The sequence below is a fragment of the Rattus norvegicus genome, chromosome 10 (genome assembly GCF_021556685.1).
Source record: "Rattus norvegicus strain SHRSP/BbbUtx chromosome 10, alternate assembly SHRSP_T2T, whole genome shotgun sequence".
NCBI lineage: Eukaryota > Metazoa > Chordata > Mammalia > Rodentia > Muridae > Rattus > Rattus norvegicus.
Window position 1 is genome coordinate 111893186 of NC_141543.1, and position 15974 is coordinate 111909159.

The following is a 15974-nucleotide window of genomic DNA, read 5'->3' on the forward strand; positions in this document are numbered from 1 at the left end:
CCCTTTGGGTATCCTAAAAATAAACTTTTAATTTTCCTTAAGGTAATGCGGAAATTGAAACGAAATTAAATTACAATACATCTTAGGCTAACCCCGAATGAGGCCTTATCATTTTCAGAACATAAAGTTAAGAAGAAAACAACAACAACAAAAAATTGCACACAGAGTCATCCTATTTGTCTTTTAGAACTCTGCCGATTTATAGTAAATAAAAAAAAAAAAAAACCCAGAATGATCAAGTGCAGAAGGGCCTTCCATAGGTGAGCAGGGGACACGTCTTCAGACATAGGCTAGGAAGGTGGGGCCCACAAGGGTGCTGGGGTCCACAGGACCCTCCTGTTGGCCAGGATACTGGATGCTTCCTACCTGAATCTGCACTTCTGTCTTCTGCAGAAGCAGGTCTGTCCCCAGTGTTGCTGGCTGCCCTCCAGTACCTCCCTTTGCCCTCCTGGGGGTTCCCCTGTGTGCTCTGGGCTCTGTGGGAAGGCTACACCACCCTATGGTTCTGTCTCCTCTCGATACATATTCATTAGCTCTTGCAGGACGGTTAACAAATATCCTCCTCATCATCGGGAGTTTAAAGCAGCAAATGTTTATTATTTCAGATTCTGTGGGTCAGGAATCTGGGGCACAGGGTGGGTTGAACCGCAGATATATTACTAGTTCTTGCCCCTGGGGCCGTCAGGCATCCTTCTGAGGGGGCAGCATTTTTACTCAGAGAAAACCAGAGAAGAGGGCAAGTTGGAGGACACAACCCACAGTTTCTACAAGCTCCCCTGGAGGCGATGGCCCCTGACTTTCATGGCATTCTAGTCACGCAGTCAACCTGAAGTCCCACCCATACTTTGTGTGTATGTGTGTGTGTGTGTGTGTATGTGTGTGTGTGTGTGTGTGTTGGGGTACAAATAGGGTAGATGCCAGAAACATGGGAGACTATCCTAGCATTCCCATGACCATACCAGGCCCCTGCTCCCCTCACACCCTGGTCTCGGGATGCTGGCTCGCAGAGACCTCTTCTTAGGGTTTATTCCTTCAAGTGGAAGCCTCTCTTCTCACTAAGGCCTTCCTGCCTTTCAGCCTTGTTCCGACCTCTAGGTATCTCAAAGCTGACTCCACGCACCCCTCACCCCACTTCTCTGTCCCAGCTTTTCTTCTGGATCCCTCCAGCATTGCTGTAGACTCCGTTGTGAGCTGTCCCCACTCCTCAGGACTCTGGGGACGCCTGAAGTGTGTAAACTTGTCCCTTCTCCCAGTCAGAATACTGTCTGCCACAGACCCAGCAGCCTGAGCCCTGACAGAAGCCATTTCCTAGCTGCACCACTACCTAGGGGTTTGTGTGGTTTGTGTGAGACAGAGAGCCAGGCTACAGAGTGCAGGGCAGCACGTGGCTTCCCCAGATTGCAGGCAGGGGTAGGGAGTGGGGTGTGAGCTTGGAGCCACACAGGCTCTCAGAAACTCAGACTGAGCTGGGGTAGAGCCTCCTCTGGATGATGCACAGGTCTCTCATTCTGTGGCCTGGATGGCCACCATTCGTGTCCTCTGATCCAGGCAGAATTTCCTCAAGTCTTCCCTTTGCCAGCTGCCCACCCAAGTGGGGTCAGAGCTCATCCAGGCTCCCCGGAAGGCCCTAAGGAGACCCCCAACCTTACCCTTGCTCCCACTTCCCTGTAATAGGCAGCTGGCCCTGAGCCTGATGCTAGAAAAAGCTAATCTGAACACCACCATACATCTAGGTGTCAATCATGGTCAAGCTCCTCCTCCAAAGCCGCTGGGGGATGCTTCTAAGGACTGTATTCTACTGGTTCAGCCCCAGCACTGAGCCCCCAGACCCAGTCGAGGTTCACCTGTACCTTCAAACTCTTAAGTAGACAGGGTAAGAATCAGTTGGTGCCTTACCAACCCTTCCTTGAGAGCAGGACCTGCCTAGCATAGCAGGGGCTCAGGGAGGTCATTCTCTTGCTTTCCCACTGCATATGCACCAAGGAGGGAGTTCTTCCTGTTGTGACCCCTGACTCCATAACCTGTAACCTGTGGTCCAGCCTGCTGTGGTGAGTTATTGGTGGTACTGAGCTTCAGGCCCGGTGTGTGTGTGTGTGTGTGTGTGTGTGTGTGTGTGTGTGTGTGTGTGTGCGCGCGCGCGCGCGCACTGTCAGTTTCTATCAAGTCTCTTGCTGGGTCCTTCTTAGAGGCCCCTTCAGGCTGGCCTCTCAGATGGCCAGCTCCAGTTGTCCGTCCTGAGGCGCTTGATGCCATGGGTGTGACTTTTCTAGCCTTAGAAACTCCCTCGCTCCCTCACTCAGATTCCTGAGCAATCACCATATTTCTACCCTGGAGTTGAAGTTGCCTTTTCACTCACACTGTCCTTAGAGACGAAGGCCTTGTTTCATTTCCACGCTGAAGGGAGCAAGGGCAGACAGCCTGCCACAGAGGCATGGCTCTCTGAAAGCATCCCGCACCGGAGAGCAACACACCCGGTGGGTACGGCCTTCTCCTGAGGTGGGAAGGGTGCTCCGGCACACACAGCCTGAGTCCTGTGTTCCTTAGCTCCACTGTGCTGCCTTGTCTGATCTCCGTGTCTCCACTGGAAGCGACTGCTGGTGCCCTGTGCCTCTGAAGGGAGGGTGTGGACCCGTAGGCATGTCAGCATCCTGGTCCTCACGGGCTGAGCGGTCCCCACCTCTGCTCAGCAGCCTGGCAAAGTGATGCAGCGGTGCTGAGAAATGACCACGGTTTCACGCTAATCGGATCCCCAGGCCTCTGTCCCACTCTGTCGGTGGAGTCTCACAAGGCCTTTCAGCACTTAGGGCACACCCCAGCCTCTCTTTTGCACGTGCCTCTATGCTTCTGGCCTCTCAGTCCTTTCTCTTCGCACCTCAGCCTGGGAGGTCTGAGAACCGGGACCTGTCCCTGGGAGAGCGTACCAGAATCGGGCAGTTGCTTTCTGCTTCTCCTTGCCCCGTGTCCTGCTTTCTGGAGCAGAAGGCAGCTGTGTTGCATGCTTCCTTCCCAGGACGTTCTTCTTCCTTTCTTACTGCAAGATCCTTGTGTCCTGGGTTAGCCTAGATACGATGTCTGGTACCAGGCCAAGTGCCACAAGACACAAATGCCCGCTCGGCCTCTCAGACATGCGGCAGAAGGCTGAGTGGAGGGTCCTGCGGTGGTGAGGAATCCAGGGTGGAGCCTTCACTGGGAAGAGGTCAGCCAGAGCACTTCAGGGAAAACCCTGAGAAGAGGAGTTTGGGAGGGCTGCCATCAGTTCCCTCCAAACGAGAACACAGAATGGGTCTCAGCGACTGGAGACAGCCATACCTGAGGCAGTTGTCTGGGAAATGACAGGATCTGACGCTGGCAGAACAGATCCAGAATGCCCATGGCCCTGCAGCATCCCTGTGGAATATGGTGTCCCTTGGGTCCCCAGAGGACTACAGCTATGCCAAGTCATGTTGGAATCCAGGCCCTGGGTGCCTTCCTCCCCAGTTTTCGGGACAGATGGTTCCTGTGGTCCTCTGGAATTCTCCCAGTCCAGTGTGGAGGTTGACCCAGGGCCAGAGGCCACCCTGTGCTGTCCCTGCTCTGTGACACAGGCCAGTGTCTGCCCTGCCTAGGTGTGCGTTACCAGAGGTGCTTCATGGACTTGAGTCTTGCTAGGTGTTAGGATGGGTCCTCAGTCCTCCAGGAAGTACAGCCAGACCATGCTTTCAGGCGTATGGCTTGCTCCAGGAAACCATAGGAAGGTGTTTGGGAGACATGGCCGGCCCTCCCTCACCCCTAGCAGATGGGGTACTTCCCACTTCTCAGATGGTCAGTGTCCGCCGGGCAAGGAATCCTATGCCTTATGTATCAAGAGGGCTTAGAAGTCTGAGCTCCGGCAAGAAGTCAGTCTGTCCGGTTCTTAAGTGTCCTATGCAGCAAGGAGGGCCACATAAGGAGAGCCACGGTGTGAATACCCGTCCTCTGGAGCCAGGCCTGGGTGCCGATCTAATGGAGGTAGCTAGCCTCTGGGTGCTGGAGAAGGGAAGCAGAAGAGGTGCTGGGAAGAATACTGGCACCAGCATCAAGGACTTGTGTTCCTTCAGTGGCCCTTTGTTCCTGCATCGCTGAGGGTCTGGGCGGTGGCTTTCCATAGACCCATCAAACTCTGGCTGTGAGCCAGAGAGGCCCTGGCCACAAGGACTGGGGGCTCACAACTCCCCAGCAACCAGGCCAGGTAATGTGTGAACATGAATGGAGCTAGGAGAGTGGAGTCACATGGGAGGATGGATGCTGCCCCTGCCCCATATCCTTAACCTCCCCCTCCACCATATCCTTAACCTCCCCTCCCCCATGTCCTTAACCTCCCCTCCCCCATGTCCTTAACCTCCCCTTCCCCATGTCCTTAACCTCCCCTCCCCCATGTCCTTAACCTCCCCTCCCCCATATCCTTAACCTCCCCTCCCCCATATCCTTAACCTCCCTCCCATGTCCTTAATCTCCCCCTCCCCCATGTCCTTAACCTCCCCCATATCCTTAACCTCCCCCACCCCCATGTCCTTAACCTCCCCCCATGTCCTTAACCTCCCCTCCCCCATATCCTTAACCTCCCCTCCCCCATGTCCTTAACCTCCCCCCATATCCTTAACCTCCCACTCCCCCATGTCCTTAACCCCCCTCCCCCATGTCCTTAACCTCCCCCCATATCCTTAACCTCCTCCTCCCCCATATCCTTAACCTCCCCTCCCCCATGTCCTTAACCTCCTTCCCCCAGGTCCTTAACCTCCCCCTCCCCCATGTCCTTAACCCCCTTATATCCTCAATCTCTCAGGATACCCTGTCCCTGGGGTATCTATGCAGCTCCTGTCCCCACTGTGGGTTCTAGATGGGACAAGGGGTTACATGCACCATCATAGACTCTCGTCCGCCTGGCAGAAGGGGAAATCCAGCCATGCTGGTGATGTCATTACCCACAGACACTCAACTAGGAAGAGTGAAAGTTGTCTATGGATATAATTTCATGGAAATTCATCCTGCAGATAGCATGACCAGGTGAGGGTCTGTGTCTCTCCCTGTTCAGGTATCCTCTATTCTCTCCCTGAATAGTTGAGATGGGCCATGTTTAGGGTTATCCTTGAGGGTTACAGTCATGGGTTGAGAGGCTAGATGCAAGAGAACAGGGCAGATGTCCACAGCTGGGTCAGTTTCCAGACCCAACTACAGGGCCGCTGCTTCTCTGAGACGAGACCCAGGCACGTGAGTGCATTTGTAGGTCCCTGAACGTGTTTGTGTGTATGTGAACATGTGATATGTAGCCTTACACGCAAGCATGTATGGGTGGGAAGCCCTGATAAACACTAGGGTGGCCTTCCTTTATGCGGCTGACTTATTTCAAGGCAGTGGGAAGGGAAGTGTCTGTTTAGTAGTGGAAGCTATCCAGGCTGGGGGGTGTGGCTCCCAAGAGTGGTGTTGAGCAGCCCTGCTTACCTTCTCACACTATTGCTGCCCGACCACCACCCTGAGGAGCATCCCTGGCAGCAGGGAGAGGTCTTGGGTTTCCAGCTGCCCTGAGAGGGAGGCACAGGAGGGAAGGTGTGAAAGACCAGAGAGGGGATGTGCCCTTGCCCCTCCTGCAACCCCAGCCCCCGCCTGCCTGTCCTGGGACACTGAATCACTCTGGGAAGAAGTCCAGCCCACCCACCCCCCCAGTGGGGAGCCTTGGCCACCCCGCCTCCTGTCCTAGCCAAGGGGCTAAATTTACTCTTTTAATAAGAACCAGACTTATATCCGATTTTCCTTTTCTTTTATTAGTTCTGGGCTGTCGGTTAAGCCTGTCCCTTGTCATCACTGCCTCCCGGCCTTTTCCATGGTTGCCCAGTTGAGTGGCTCAGCAACCACAGAGCTTTTCCTATTATGGCCTGAGAGTGACTTCCTTTGGGACTTCCGGAAGGTTCTCTTGGACTGGCCAAGGGGCTTCCCGGGTGAGGTGATCATTCCCAGGCCACCCCCATGTCCCAAGGATGGGCCAAGCCCAACGCCCACTGCTCAGCATTCTTGGCCTCTCCTTCAACCCCCGCCCCAGGCAGTGGTTGTAGGGCCTTCCATCTTGCCTCTCTTCTATTCCTCTCTCTAGGCCTGTCTTGGCCTCTTCTTCTCCAGTCACCTTCATGGAGCTGGCCCGTGGCTTTTGTGGTGTGGGGCCCTGTGAGTCTTGGTGTCCTATCAGAGCTCTGAGGGCTGAGCTGCAGGCTGACACCTGCTGGCAGTGGGCTTGAAGCTTTAGGGGATTTTTGCCCCAGTTTAAGATGGGCTCTGCTAGCAAGCCTGTGGGCGAAGAGGGGTCTGAGGAAAACTGGACCTTGCTTCTCCAGGTGGAGAGACAGCCTTGACTGTGTGGCCCACCATCTAGAGTGTTCCTAATTCTTCAGTCATTGTCAGGTCTGGGTCTTTCCTGCCACAAGAGAGGCAGCCGGGAGGTTGTGCCCAGTCAGACTGAGGTCTTAAAGCTGCTGTCTAGAGCTGACTTGAGCCTATGGTTGGTTCCCTTCTTCCCAACGCTAGCCTGGATGTTTCTCTACACCAGGGGAGGTGGCAGTCAGACCACCCAGGCCAGTCAGTGTGTGTCTGGTAAAGACCCTTGGGAAATAGCTTTCTGGAGAACATGCATGGTCTGTGTGCCCTCGTGCTCAGGAATGGAGTTTGTAAATGCGTATATAGGCAGCCACGGGTGCATAGTCACAGCCACACACATGTTGTCAGTGACAGACATTAAGAGAGAAGCGTGCACGCACACCAGGAGACACACCCTCCGAGTGCTTGCGTAAGACCCGTTCCCACCTCTGCCGTGTGTGCAGCCCACGTTCCCCCGTGCCATCAGGTGCCGGGGGCAGCTGGTTGGCTCCAGCAGATGGGAATGCCAGAGGTCTCTGCATGCCCACAGACCAGTGCACACCAGGGGCAGCCTCTTTCCAGTCAGCTGGCTTGGGGAAGAGTCTCAGAATTGCTTCTCTTACAGGGCCTGGCCTCCCCACTTTTAACCCCTCCTCCTCTTCTGCCAAGCAGGAGGGTTAGATAGGCATCACCCAGCTTCCAAGCAGGCTAGACTGGAGCCTTTTCTTCTGATTCTGCACTTGCAGAGAGCCCCGTATTGAAGTTCTGTTCTCCCTAGGGTTCCTGGAATGAGAGGAATGTGGGGTGGGGCAGAAGGGCTCCCTCTCCTTCCTCCTCTGCTCCCTGTGGGATAGGCTTGGTCAAGAGAAGAGCTTTGCTCTTTTTCTTCCCCTTTAACTGCCTGAGGATGCTCCTCTCCCCAGTCTGGTGTCTCCAGGGTAGTTGGCTAGCTAGATGTCATCATTTGCCGAGTTAGCCCTACAGGGGACCTAGGGAGGCAGAGCAGGAAGCCGGTGCCTAAGAAAGAGGGGAGTCTGAATGGGTGTGAGCAGGAGGGTGGGAGCTGGCACAGGCAGTGGGTACAGCCGCCAGACACAGAACCAAGAAGGCCCATGCCAGCAGCCAGTCAGCTGGGCTTCCGGAAGCAACAGGAGCCCAAAGAGCCTGGGAAGAGACTTGTTTCTCTGGAGCCGCCGCCATCTCAGGGAGCTGTGGCTTTATTTTTTTTTTTTTATATTTATTTATTTATTTTCTTTACAGCCCGTTTCACAGTTTCCAGAAGAGAGGAGGACACTGTCTCAGAGGCTAGCTTAACTCAAAACAAATGCCTGCCCCCTGTAACTCTGCTTCTGCCTATCCCACTGGCTTAGCATTAGTGTCAGGATGCCAAGAAGGCCTGGCCAGAGAGCTGGTACACAGGCATGGCTAGCTAGCACCTAGCCACCCAGCCACCGAGGACTGGGTTCTGATGTGCCGGGTCCCTGAGGGCATCCTTGGCATAGCATTAGGCTGTCAGACCGCCCCCCCCCCCAGACTTTGTTCTCCAGAGCTCTTAACATCCAGGCCCATGGGCACCCTAAGGTCGTCTGATGATATCATGTCTGTGGACTGACTTGTCTTGGCCACAGTGGCCAAGTGGGCCCAGCGCACACATGAGCGAGAGGGAAAAAAGGGCTGTCTCTCTTCCCTCCTCTGCTCCTGAGTTGGTGATGTCTAGCCACGTGGGCTACATTTGCCTCCCGGGCACTGGAGATCATTGCAGATAGTGGCCTCGGTCGGTGGGTGGTCACTGAGATCTCCCGGGTTTTCTGGTTTCATTCTCCTGCTGTGACTGAAGAGTCTGGCCCCAAACAACTATTTGACTTAAACTCCAGGCCATGTTCTGTCTTCGAGGAAAGTCAAACTAGGAACTCAAGCTGGAAACTCGATGGAGAAACCACGGGTGGATGCTGGTTCATGGTCAGCAGCTAGACTTCACACACACACACACACACACACACACACACACACACACACACACACACACACACAGAATCATGTGCCCAAGGTGTGAGGTGGCCAGCCTGGGCCCTCTTATATCAATTTAATAATCAAGGTAGTTCTTCACAGTCACGCCCACAGTCAACCTGAGGTAGGCAGTTCCTTAGCAGAGGCTTCTCTCAGTTGACTCTAGGCTGTGTCAGGTTGACGGGTAAGGCTGACCAGGGTATCTGTCCCGGGAAAGTGAAGTTGAGGGGGTCCGTTCTCCCCATGTGCTCCTGCTGATGGTTAGCCCTCCCCTCAAGGAGCCTAGCAAACACCGTGACTCAATCTCTCTCTTCACAGTGGCATAGCAACTTCCCAGAGAGGGATGTGAGAGCTGTGTGGTACCTGCCGGCCTCGGAGCAGGCCATTCTCCTCTCTGTCTGGCAGTTTCCCCAGCCCTCCTGCTTCTGGTAGCCCCTGAGCAGCCATGATCCAGGTGTGGCCCATGGCCCCGTGCGGGTCACTGGCCTTGGCATGGGGACAGAGTAGCCTCCCACGAATGGGGCTGTGCTTTCTGTGTTCATTGCCTGAGGTGTGTCAAGTAGGCCCTCTGGCATGCTGACTTCCAGAATGGTTTTTCTCAGCCAGCCAGCCAGCCATTCAAGCCAGGCCTTCATGGTGTCCTGGGCAGAGCTGAGGTGGGCCTGGGGCTGACACCAGAGCCCCAGAGCCGCAGTCCAGTAGAGCAGCTGGTGGGGTCTGACATGCATTCAGCACAGAGCCGCCTGTCCCGGAGGCTGTTGTCACCTGGTACCTCCCAGATCTTTCCTGGGAAGGCAGTGGGTTCATCTCGTTGGCAGAGGGGTGACTGGCTGGTCAGTGGGATCATTCTGCAGACCTATTCAGTTTGGTCCTTGGGGCTGTGGGCTGGGCCTACACTGCAGGGTAGAAATGTGTGCTGTTCTTAGGACCTGGGACCAGTGTGGTTGGTGTAAAAGATTTGAGAGTCAGATGTGAGGAGACCCCTGACTCACTGTCAGGAGTCCTTCCGGGTCTCTCCCCTGTACCAGGCTCCCCAGTGTCCTTCCTAGTCTGGTAACCGGCGCTCGTAGACGAGGGACTTTGCCAAGAGGAAAGAGACTTCAGCCTAGTTCCTGGCCGGACTTGGCCTGAGGCAGTGGCCCTGGCTGAGGGCCCAAGCTGAACTGGGATCCCAGGCAGCCACTGCACCAGCCCTGTCTGGGATTGGCTCCTGGTCAGCAGGCAGAGTTTAGAAGGTGGCTGCCAGGTCTGCCCTGGGGCTCTGCTTGCCTGGCACACTGCCATCACGGAGGTCCTCAAAGGTGTAGGTGACAATAGGAACTCTGATCCCTGGTCTTGGTGGCTTCCCCCCACCCCTCGGGTTGCTTAGAGACTGGGTAGGCTGAGGAAAACCTCAAGGAGCCAGCAGTGTCTCTTACCCCACAACAGTTGCTACCTACCATGAGGCAGTCCACCTGGCAAGGCCTACGGGAGCTCTTGGAGTTTTCCCACCAGGACGTGGACAGTGGGGAGAGCCCCACTCCTCCAAAGGCAGAGAGTCAAGATCACATGTGGGCTACGCTGGGCCTGCCTGAGGCACCCCAAACTGCTGCAGGGAATGAAGTCCCCTGGAGCAGTGTCCCAGGAAGTTGGCTATATGCTGTAAGAGAACTGTGCCAAGGTCAGCAGTGCCCAGAAGGGGGTCCCTTGAAACACTCGTGGCAGTGACCTCTGGGCAGGCTGGGGATTCCCCCCACTTTTCCTGCTTGGACAGATGTGGCATCTGGGTGGGGACATTGTGTTCCCCTCTTCACTATTCAACATGAGGGTGGAGGAGGAAAGGCACGGAAACCTGCTAGAGGGGGAGAGCTGTGGCCTGCCCCCACCCCCTTTAATTTCACAGGCTCCACGGGCAGCAGCCCCTGCTTTAACGGGCTTGGTGGTAGCATCTGTATAGGGAAACTCCCTGAGAGACCCCCAGGTTAGAATACAGGCCGATAATGGCGTGACGAGGGCCCCCAGGCTGGAAAACCTTGGCTCAGGTCTACCAGCCTCTCACTGGAGCAGCCCTTGTCCTTATTCAGCTGAGCAGAGGCTTTTGTATTGTTCCTCAGGCCTCCGATCAGAAGGACCCTCTTCTGAGACCATGTCGGAGCAAAGGGTCAACTGTATTCCCTTTCGGGGTCAAGATGGATCTCCTAGGTTGGAACGTGATGGCCTAAGGCACCCTGGGCTCTGACTTGAGGGCCTAGTTACTCGGACTCCCTGCTAACTGCCCAGACCCAGTGGCTGGTTCTTTGGTGAGCTGTAGGATTTTGGCCAGTGAGTTCTCCTGCTGGTCCCCTTCCTTGTCAGGGGACAATGGAGGAGCTGTAGCCTTGCGTCAGTTTCGTGGGTCCGTGGGTCCAGCAGCCACCGTGTCCACTGTGATGTGAGAGAACTCCAGGTGCTCCACTCCCAGGCTGAGAGCCTGGAGAAAATCGGTTTTGCAGACCCAACTTTTGGACTCTATTGCTTCCCATGGGCGGTGCTTCTCTAAAAGGGTGCGGGGGCGGGGTGGGGTGGGGTGGGATAGCAGGAGTAGGAGGCCTGGGAGATTCTGGGCCAGCTAGGCAGGGGCGGGCAGAAAGTCTGCAGCTGGAGCGGCCACACTCAGCCCACAAGCATGGCCCCCCACAGTCCCTGGAGCAGGGCAGGGAGGCCAACACTTCCCTTCCCAGCCTGGAGTCTCCTCCCCTGGCGTGGACACGCCTGTGGTCTGGACTGGGTCCCTTGGCAATCCCAGCCATGTGGTCTTGTCCGGGAAGTCCCTGGCTCTTGGGTACCTTCATTATGTTCTTCGTGGTCCTCTGCACAAAGCAGAGGACCCCTTTTAGCTCTGCCCGGGTCAGCATTCCCATACCCCACCTCTGGGCATGACTAAGGTCTCCTCCACTGTGCACCCCATCCATCCCCGCAGATCAGGAGCGGAAGAAACCACTTTCCAACCACTAGGCTGGAAGCTAGTGGAACTCAGTATAGATGCCAGGGTCCCACGGGGCAGTCCCCTCCCCTACTGACTGCTTCCCTACTGAGTCACCCTCTGTTTGGGAAGTTCCCAGAGCCAAGCCAGGCGAGGTGAGGCATCACCAATATACCAATTCCCCTGCCTCCTGGGCGGGAAGCTACTGCCATGACTCACCTTGGGCTGGCCAGGCTCCACCCTACGCTGCCTGCCCTCCACCCCAGGATGGCCATGGACTAGGCTCCCTGCCCAGGGAGAGAAGTGGCAAGGTACCAGGGCAACATGCTGGGTTAAAAGACCAGCACGGCAGCCCGGCTCAGACCACCCACCGAACGGCCCTGTGTGCAGAGGCTTTCTGTGCACGTATGTGATGTGTGGACTAGAGCTGGTAGCCATGACAACCAGGGAGACTTACTTGGCCTGGCCCTGACTGCTGGACTCTGGCAGAGACGGGGCATAGACCATGCCAGCCTCCAGTGGAGGTTGCAGCTGGCTGGTGAGCAGGAGAGGAGGGTGAGCAGGTTGTGGAGGCTGACCTAGGGTCAGGGGAGGCTCACCATCTGCTGCATTCCCAGGCCATGGAGAAAAAGGCTGGCCCAGCCCGAGAAGCCCGGGGCTCTATCAGATAACTGACCATCTTCTGCTCAATGTCAACTCCATCGGAGGCTGGTCCTGGACTCTTCTCCTGACTAGTCTATCTTCCAGTCCAGTCTCCCCTTATTCACCCGGGACTGGGGCCCCTTGTCTAACTAACCAGTTAAGCGGTACTTGGAAAAGTAAAGACGTTTCTCCCATGCTGTCCAGGGCAGGGCAGGGCAGGGCAGGGCAGGGCAGGGCAGGGACCTCCTTCCCTACAGCACCGGCCCACACCCTCCAGTTGGGATCTTGCTGGTTCTAGAACCTCACCTGGGCCCTCTCAGTGAGGCAAAACTTGCTGGCAAGCCCACTGGCATCAGAGAAGTCTTTGGGTGCCAATGTCGAGGCCGAAGAGCCACGCTAAGGAGAAGGCCCACCCACAGAGAGACTGTCCACCATGGGTCCTAAACGTGGTTTTGACACCACACCAAGCACCTAGTTGGTGGTGATAGGTTTATTACGGTGGAGGTGACGCGTGGGCTTACAGTGACAGCTAGGTGACTCGGTTACTGATGGGGATACTGATAGAGTTGTTGGTCATGGTGAATGTGATTGGTGTGGCAGCGGCGGTGGTGATGGTACATCTATTGTTATTGGTAGTGGTGGTGTGGGTGGTAGTGGTGATGGGGGTGATCTGGGTAGTAGTAGTGATCTGGTAATTGCTGTTAGTGGTGATTTGGGTGGTAGTGGTGATGTGGGTAGTAGTGATGATGTGAGTGGTGGTGGTGATGGGGGCGTGATCTGGGTAGTAGTGGTGATTTGGTTGGTGGTGGTAATCTGGATGGTAGTAGTGATCTGGTTGTTGTTGTTGTTGTTGGTTGGTGGTGATCTGGTTGGTGGTGGTAATCTGGGTGGTAGTGATCTGGGTAGTAGTGGTGATGTGGGTGATGATGGTGATGTGGGTGGTGATGGTGATGGGGTGATCTGGTAGTAGTGATCTGGTTGTTGGTGATCTGGTTGTTGGTGATCTGGGTAGCAGTGATGATGTGGGTGGTGATGGTGATGGGGTGATCTGGTAGTAGTGATCTGGTTGTTGGTGATCTGGTTGTTGTTGGTGATCTGGTTGGTGGTGATCTGGATGGTAGTGGTGGTAAGGACATGATGGTGGCCAAATTATGTGGATAGTGACGATGGTGATATGGCTGGCTATGGCAGTGCTCTATGGGGGTGATGTAGGTAGCCGTGGTGGTGATATGGTTGGTGGCAGTGGTGTAGGTTTTGATGGTGTTGATGAGGGATGATATGGGCAAAGGCTCCGTGGGAGCGAGGGTACCTGAGGGACACCCTGAAGGAGGGCTTTGAGGAATGGCTTTGTGCTTCTAATGCTGTGCCATGGAGTGTCCACACACTCACCCCTGTCCTGTGTCCACAGCCAGCAGCCGTCTGATGGGAAACCCCCCAGCCTCCTCTTTCATGGGCAGCTTCCTCACCAGCAGCCTGGGCTCAGCTGCGTCTGCACACCCCAACGGCCCCACATCCTCTCCTTCTGAGCCGGCCTACCGAGGATCCCACCCTGCCACCTCTCAGATCTGGTTCTCCCACTCCCACGAAGGTAAGTCAGGTCCCCGGCTCCTGACTCTATTGCAGGGGAGACCGACTGGAGAAGCCCTGCTGGCAGGCCCTGTCAAGTGTGCTAGGGCAGGGGGGCGGGGGCTGCCTCCCTGCTGAGGAAGGCTCTCAGGGGAGGTGGTAATTGGTTGGAAATGGGATGGCCCCAGTAGGCACTGGTCCTGGCCAGATGTGTGCTCCAGATGTTGGGCAGGGAGGGCTCCAGGGAACTGAAGAAATGTGGAATGCAGCTGGGCCAGCCGGACTGGGCTGTACCCTCCACCATGGCCTGCCCCCACCTCCCCAGACTCAAGCAGGCATGGGTTCCAGATGTGTCAGCTGGGAAGGAGAGACAGGGAGAGGAGAGCTGTCAGCAGGCAGAGACTGCTGTTTCTCCCACCCCCTCTCCAGCCCTGCCTATGGTAAGCCTCCTCCTCCTCGGCCTCCAGCCTTGCTTGCACTTGGTGTAGTCTGGCGCCCCAGAGGTACCTGTTGCTCTCAGACACCACGAAACAGAACGGTCTCTAGAGCCCCGTTGGGACCTCCAGTCCTCTCCCGGGCTTTTCTCAGACTCGAACGCAACCTTGTCCAGATGTCTGAGGTCTGCTTTGCACTTTGGTTTTATAACTTGGAAGGTGGCCCCGGGTCCTCAACGTCCCTGGGCTTGGTCATTGCCTGTTTTCCCTCGACTGTGTATCCCCCTTGGTGCAGGAAGGGTTAACCCCCCCTCCCTGGCTGGCACGAGGGAGGTAATTGCAGTTGGCAGCGGGCACACAGAGCTCTCGCTCCTGGCACCAGGCACTGCCGTAACTCAATGACTGCCGCACTCAGGCGCCTGTTTACAGAGCGCAGTGGACCCACACACGGCGCACAGCCCGTCCCGTGTTCTAGGCTGAGAGATTAGCGCCCCGGCACTGCTGGAAGCCTGAGAGACCTCTCTTTGTGCAACAAGAAGGGGCTGTTTTCCAAACAGGACAGGTGACAAGTGAGGGACAGTTGTTAGAGTAATCTGGTCTTTGGGCTCTGCTCGGAGCATACATGTTGGACAAGTGATAAGAAGCAGCTCTCTCCTGGGTAGAGGGTAGGCCAACCAGGTCTCGAGAACCAAATCGGTATCCCACCTGGGATGCTTTCTTTTCCTGCCTTCCCAACAGAGTCTTGGGTGGAGACTGGGGTTGGCAGGACTGAGCCCTAGTAAGAGACTCCCTGGCCAGCTGTGGGTGGCCCCCAAGCCCTGCAGGAAACACTCGCTCCCTATTCTCCGACCAGCCTTTTGTGTCTGCTGGGCATCTCCCAGCTGGCCACAGCATCTGGCTCTCAGGGATGTTTGCAGGAAGGGATGAGGGTGGTCAAGCAGGAGGGACAGGCTGTGGAGGCTACTCCAGAGAGCTGCATCCCTGGACTGACCATAGGTGGCCCCTGGGCCACCCGACCTGGTATCCGTCCTTGTTATCAATGTCGGCCAGGAATGTTGGCTCACCTCCTACTCGGTAGAGACACATAAGCCTGCTTCCTCTCCATCCTACCCCAGGAGACACCCCCAGCAAGAAGGGCAGTTTGTGGGTGGCACCACCTGCCCTAGAGCCCAGTCCTGTTCCCTATTGGGCCACTCACTCCGAAGGGTGAGCGGAGGCTTGCTGGCAACACCCACAACCATTTACTTCCCCTTGTATCAACGGTCGTCTGGTAGAGTTGCTTATGACCCACCCTGAGTAGCCTCAAACCTCAGACCCCACATGAGGCCCAGCCTCTGCAGGTCCTGTTTCCAAGGCCGAGCCCCAAGGATGCCCACTTGGCTGGTGAAAGCCAGTAGTATCCAGACAGTACGCTGTGGAGAGCTCTCAGCTTTGTCCCCCACCCTGCATTCGAGTCTGTAATAGAGGCCTGGCTGTGTCACAAGGAGAGGGCTTTTGTCTCTGAGACCAGCTCCAAGGGCAGCAGGGGTCTCTTTGCCCGCTGCTGGGCACCCACGGTGGCAGGTGCAAGACAAAGTTCCCAGAGTCAGGTAGGGGAGGGCCAGCACAGGTGCATGCCATACAAGAAGCAGGATGTTCGGGGCTCCACACGGCAGAGTACAGGGCCCACTGGGGGTGGCTGGAGACAGGTGTGTGGAGAAGCAGCCGTCCTGGAGTGGGAAGTTGCACACTTGCAACCTTCCCGAGTCCCACGAGAGTCACGAGAGTGGCGGCACATCCGTCTGGAGTCATGTGACAATGCATACCTTTCTGGCCGCAGCCTCAGGTTACCCCCTCTCACTGTCGGCTCCTCCCCACCCTAGGGTGTTCCCCCCCCTTCCCCGCAGGGGTTCCCCTGTCTTCTACGTCTGCGTCTGCAGTCTTACTCCCTGACAGGCCACATGGTGCAGCCTGCTCTGTGCGGTAGAGGCCAGGGCGGGCGGGGTAGGAGCGAGTGGCAGTCTGGCTGGCTGCCCTGGCAGAGT

General features: G+C 56.2%; 1 protein-coding gene across 4 annotated transcripts in view; it reads left to right on the forward strand.

The window, feature by feature from the left end:
* The window catches only part of Bahcc1 (BAH domain and coiled-coil containing 1), a 61207-nt gene that overhangs the window by 12554 nt on the left and 32679 nt on the right, over positions 1-15974 (forward strand). For all 4 annotated transcript variants that reach the window (XM_087575083.1, XM_087575086.1, XM_087575085.1 and 1 more), the window contains exon 3: positions 13359-13538. In XM_087575083.1, coding sequence (XP_087431209.1) covers positions 13359-13538 — 180 coding nt within the window. The remainder of the gene's footprint in view (positions 1-13358; positions 13539-15974) is intronic.